The 2,642-nt window shown below is 38.2% G+C and overlaps 1 protein-coding gene across 1 annotated transcript in view; it reads right to left on the reverse strand.

The window, feature by feature from the left end:
- INPP4B (inositol polyphosphate-4-phosphatase, type II, 105kDa) overlaps positions 1 to 2,642 on the reverse strand; it is a 288,721-nt gene that overhangs the window by 94,434 nt on the left and 191,645 nt on the right. The window contains 1 exon segment of the mRNA XM_009894169.1: positions 978 to 1,108. Within this exon segment, the coding sequence (XP_009892471.1) occupies positions 978 to 1,108 (131 nt within the window).

Below are 2,642 nucleotides of genomic sequence, written 5' to 3' on the forward strand. Positions count from 1 at the left end.
GGGGGTTGTTTGTTAGTGCATCAGTAGGAAGAGGCAGAAAGGCAGGCTATAAACAGACCGAGATCCTTCCTTGCTCAAAATACAGTGTTACTCAGGAAATAATTCCAGTAGTCTCACAATATAGAAAAGAATTATCATTATCATATATTCCTTGAATTATTCGTGAACAAAAGAAAATAAATTTGAAAGAAGAAATAACTTGTTCTACAGTCTTTTCTTGTTCTTTTTACAAATAAGAACTACTAGAGGAAGAAAAGACCAGCCACCTTTTCTGCCCATTTGTCACTGATGCTGTCTTATCCCACTGGCGTGCAGACACTACGACACATTATAGTCCCTGACCACAGGACTCTGACAGATATTAACTGAACAAGCATCCAGTGCACATCAGAATATAAGACCACCGTCTCCAGATGAAAAAAAAGCATGGCAGCACATACTGTTACTTTTGGACTGAGGACAGACTGCCCATCCCATATTTATTCTGTGCTTTTCTGGCACAAGGTGGGCAATGACAACTACTACACTAAGGATATGCAAAGCATAGCTAGATGTTACTGTGATCCTGTAGACTGTTCAACGTAACACGTTAGATTTCAAGAAAAACTGACAAAACTAGGTTCCTAAGGCTGGTTTCAATCAGCAGACAGTATCCAATACTAGGAGAGCATTATATTCAAGGGAACGGGTAATTAGAACACACCCACCCACTTCTCTAATGGTTTGTTGGGGTTTTTTGGCTGCTGTGTAACCATGTACTGTGTTAACTGTGAAAAAAATGATGGAATGCATAGAAAAAATTTAGAAGAGGAAATAGGGCACCTGCGAGTATTTCAGAAATACAATGATTAAAGATATTTCATTTTAATGCGTTTCATTTCTGCTGAATATGCCGCTATTTAATAACAATCAATCTAGTTAATTCTTAACTGCTGCAGAAGAGGAGAAGCTACTTTCAGAGAATCACAGATTCATACCTGTATGCTTTCCAAGCTCTGCAAGAGTATCCTGGTACACGCTCAACATCTGATCACAGTGAGCAATAACACTTTTGCGCATATTGTCCCAGTGAGGAGCAAGTTCTCCCAAGTCTTTAAGTTCCTGATTCCTGTATAAAAAAAGGCAAAAAGAGAAGGCGCTAATTAACTCATTAATCCATTAACATTCATCCAAATTAATCCAATTAATCAAAAAACAGTTTGTTAAAAAAAACATCAAAAGCACTTCCTAATTGAAATGAAATCTGTTTTCGTGATGCTTGTAAAATCTGCGGATTTCAGCTCTGCTGTTCAGCCAGACAATAAAGAATGTCAAATCAGTGAATAATACCGTAATTTGTGTTCAAAACTCATCTGGTACAAACGCAATGGCCTGCAAACTGAAATATTATTTCTTCCCTGGAGGTAAGAAGGCTTCCAGGCTCCAGAGAGCTGTGCTCACAGCAAGCAACTCTTTCTGCAGGAATATTAAACACTATTGTAGAGAATGCAAAGTTTGCTGCTTTTAAAATGCTTGCAGCATAGCTGTTTTGATGCACTACTCTTGAATACTTTCATAGACATCATAAACACAGTTCTAGCAGTGTTTCTACAAATGTCAGTTTAACCAACACACGAGTCCTCGTGTTTCTTTAGCGTTAAAAAGAAAACAAAACACACAAACCAAAAAAACCCCACAAGTCCCCTAAAACTTAATCTTCAGCCTTACAGCTGTGCTCATCAGGCCAAACCAGCAGTGTTATGGTAACCAAACATGTCACTGAAAATCCAAAAGGAAATCCTTTAGCAAATTATCAGTTTTCCTGTACACTCTTGAGAGCTGACCTGAGCGAAACAGAGATCACTTAAATTTCCTACACAAACAAGCATAGTTACAGTACACTGGGCTTTGTTTGTCTTCCCCATTTGCAAAGCAAGTTTATCCTACATCTATCTCCCAGAGCCACTCTGGGGGACCTGCCTTTAAGGAAACTGAAAATGAAAGATCTCGAGTCTTCAAACATTTGGAATTCTTCAGGAAAAAAAACTTGTGCAACACAACCAACTAGTTTTCCTCATTTTTCTCAAAATATCAAGCAGACTGTTTCACTGCAACTCTTGGAAATCTCAAAAAAAAAGACTTCTAGAGGACAGCTCTTGCATACAGGAAAATTACTGAAGAAAAAGTAAAACAGGGGGAGAGGAGGCAGAAAGGGGAGGGAAAAAAAGACCAACGAGACTGCAGCACAGGAACATAGAGCTACGCTTACTACAACAGTTCTGACCACTAGCCAAAAAGTCTTAAAATTATTTCTTAAACAGAAAAACCCCACACTGATACACTGATGTTTTCCCCATCATTATAATCTTTGCATTAGGGTGAACAGTACTAGAATAAGCTATATATGCATCATTCTGCTCCTGGTTAATATGACAACCAAAATCAAACAGATTTCACTGGAAGCAGAATTAAGGCATTTTGTTTACACATGTCCTTGAAAGCATCAAAATGGAAAAAATGATCACAATACATGAACTCGCCGGGAGTTTACCAATGACGTATGATTAGTTTTTTCCATTTCATTCAACCTGAAGAAGTAGATGAAACAGTTCAATTTTTCTCCACCATCAACTTCCCTCCATACAAACTGGCAATGCTGCAGA

This window comes from Charadrius vociferus, unplaced genomic scaffold (genome assembly GCF_000708025.1).
Source record: "Charadrius vociferus isolate BGI_N301 unplaced genomic scaffold, ASM70802v2 scaffold21, whole genome shotgun sequence".
Lineage (NCBI taxonomy): Eukaryota > Metazoa > Chordata > Aves > Charadriiformes > Charadriidae > Charadrius > Charadrius vociferus.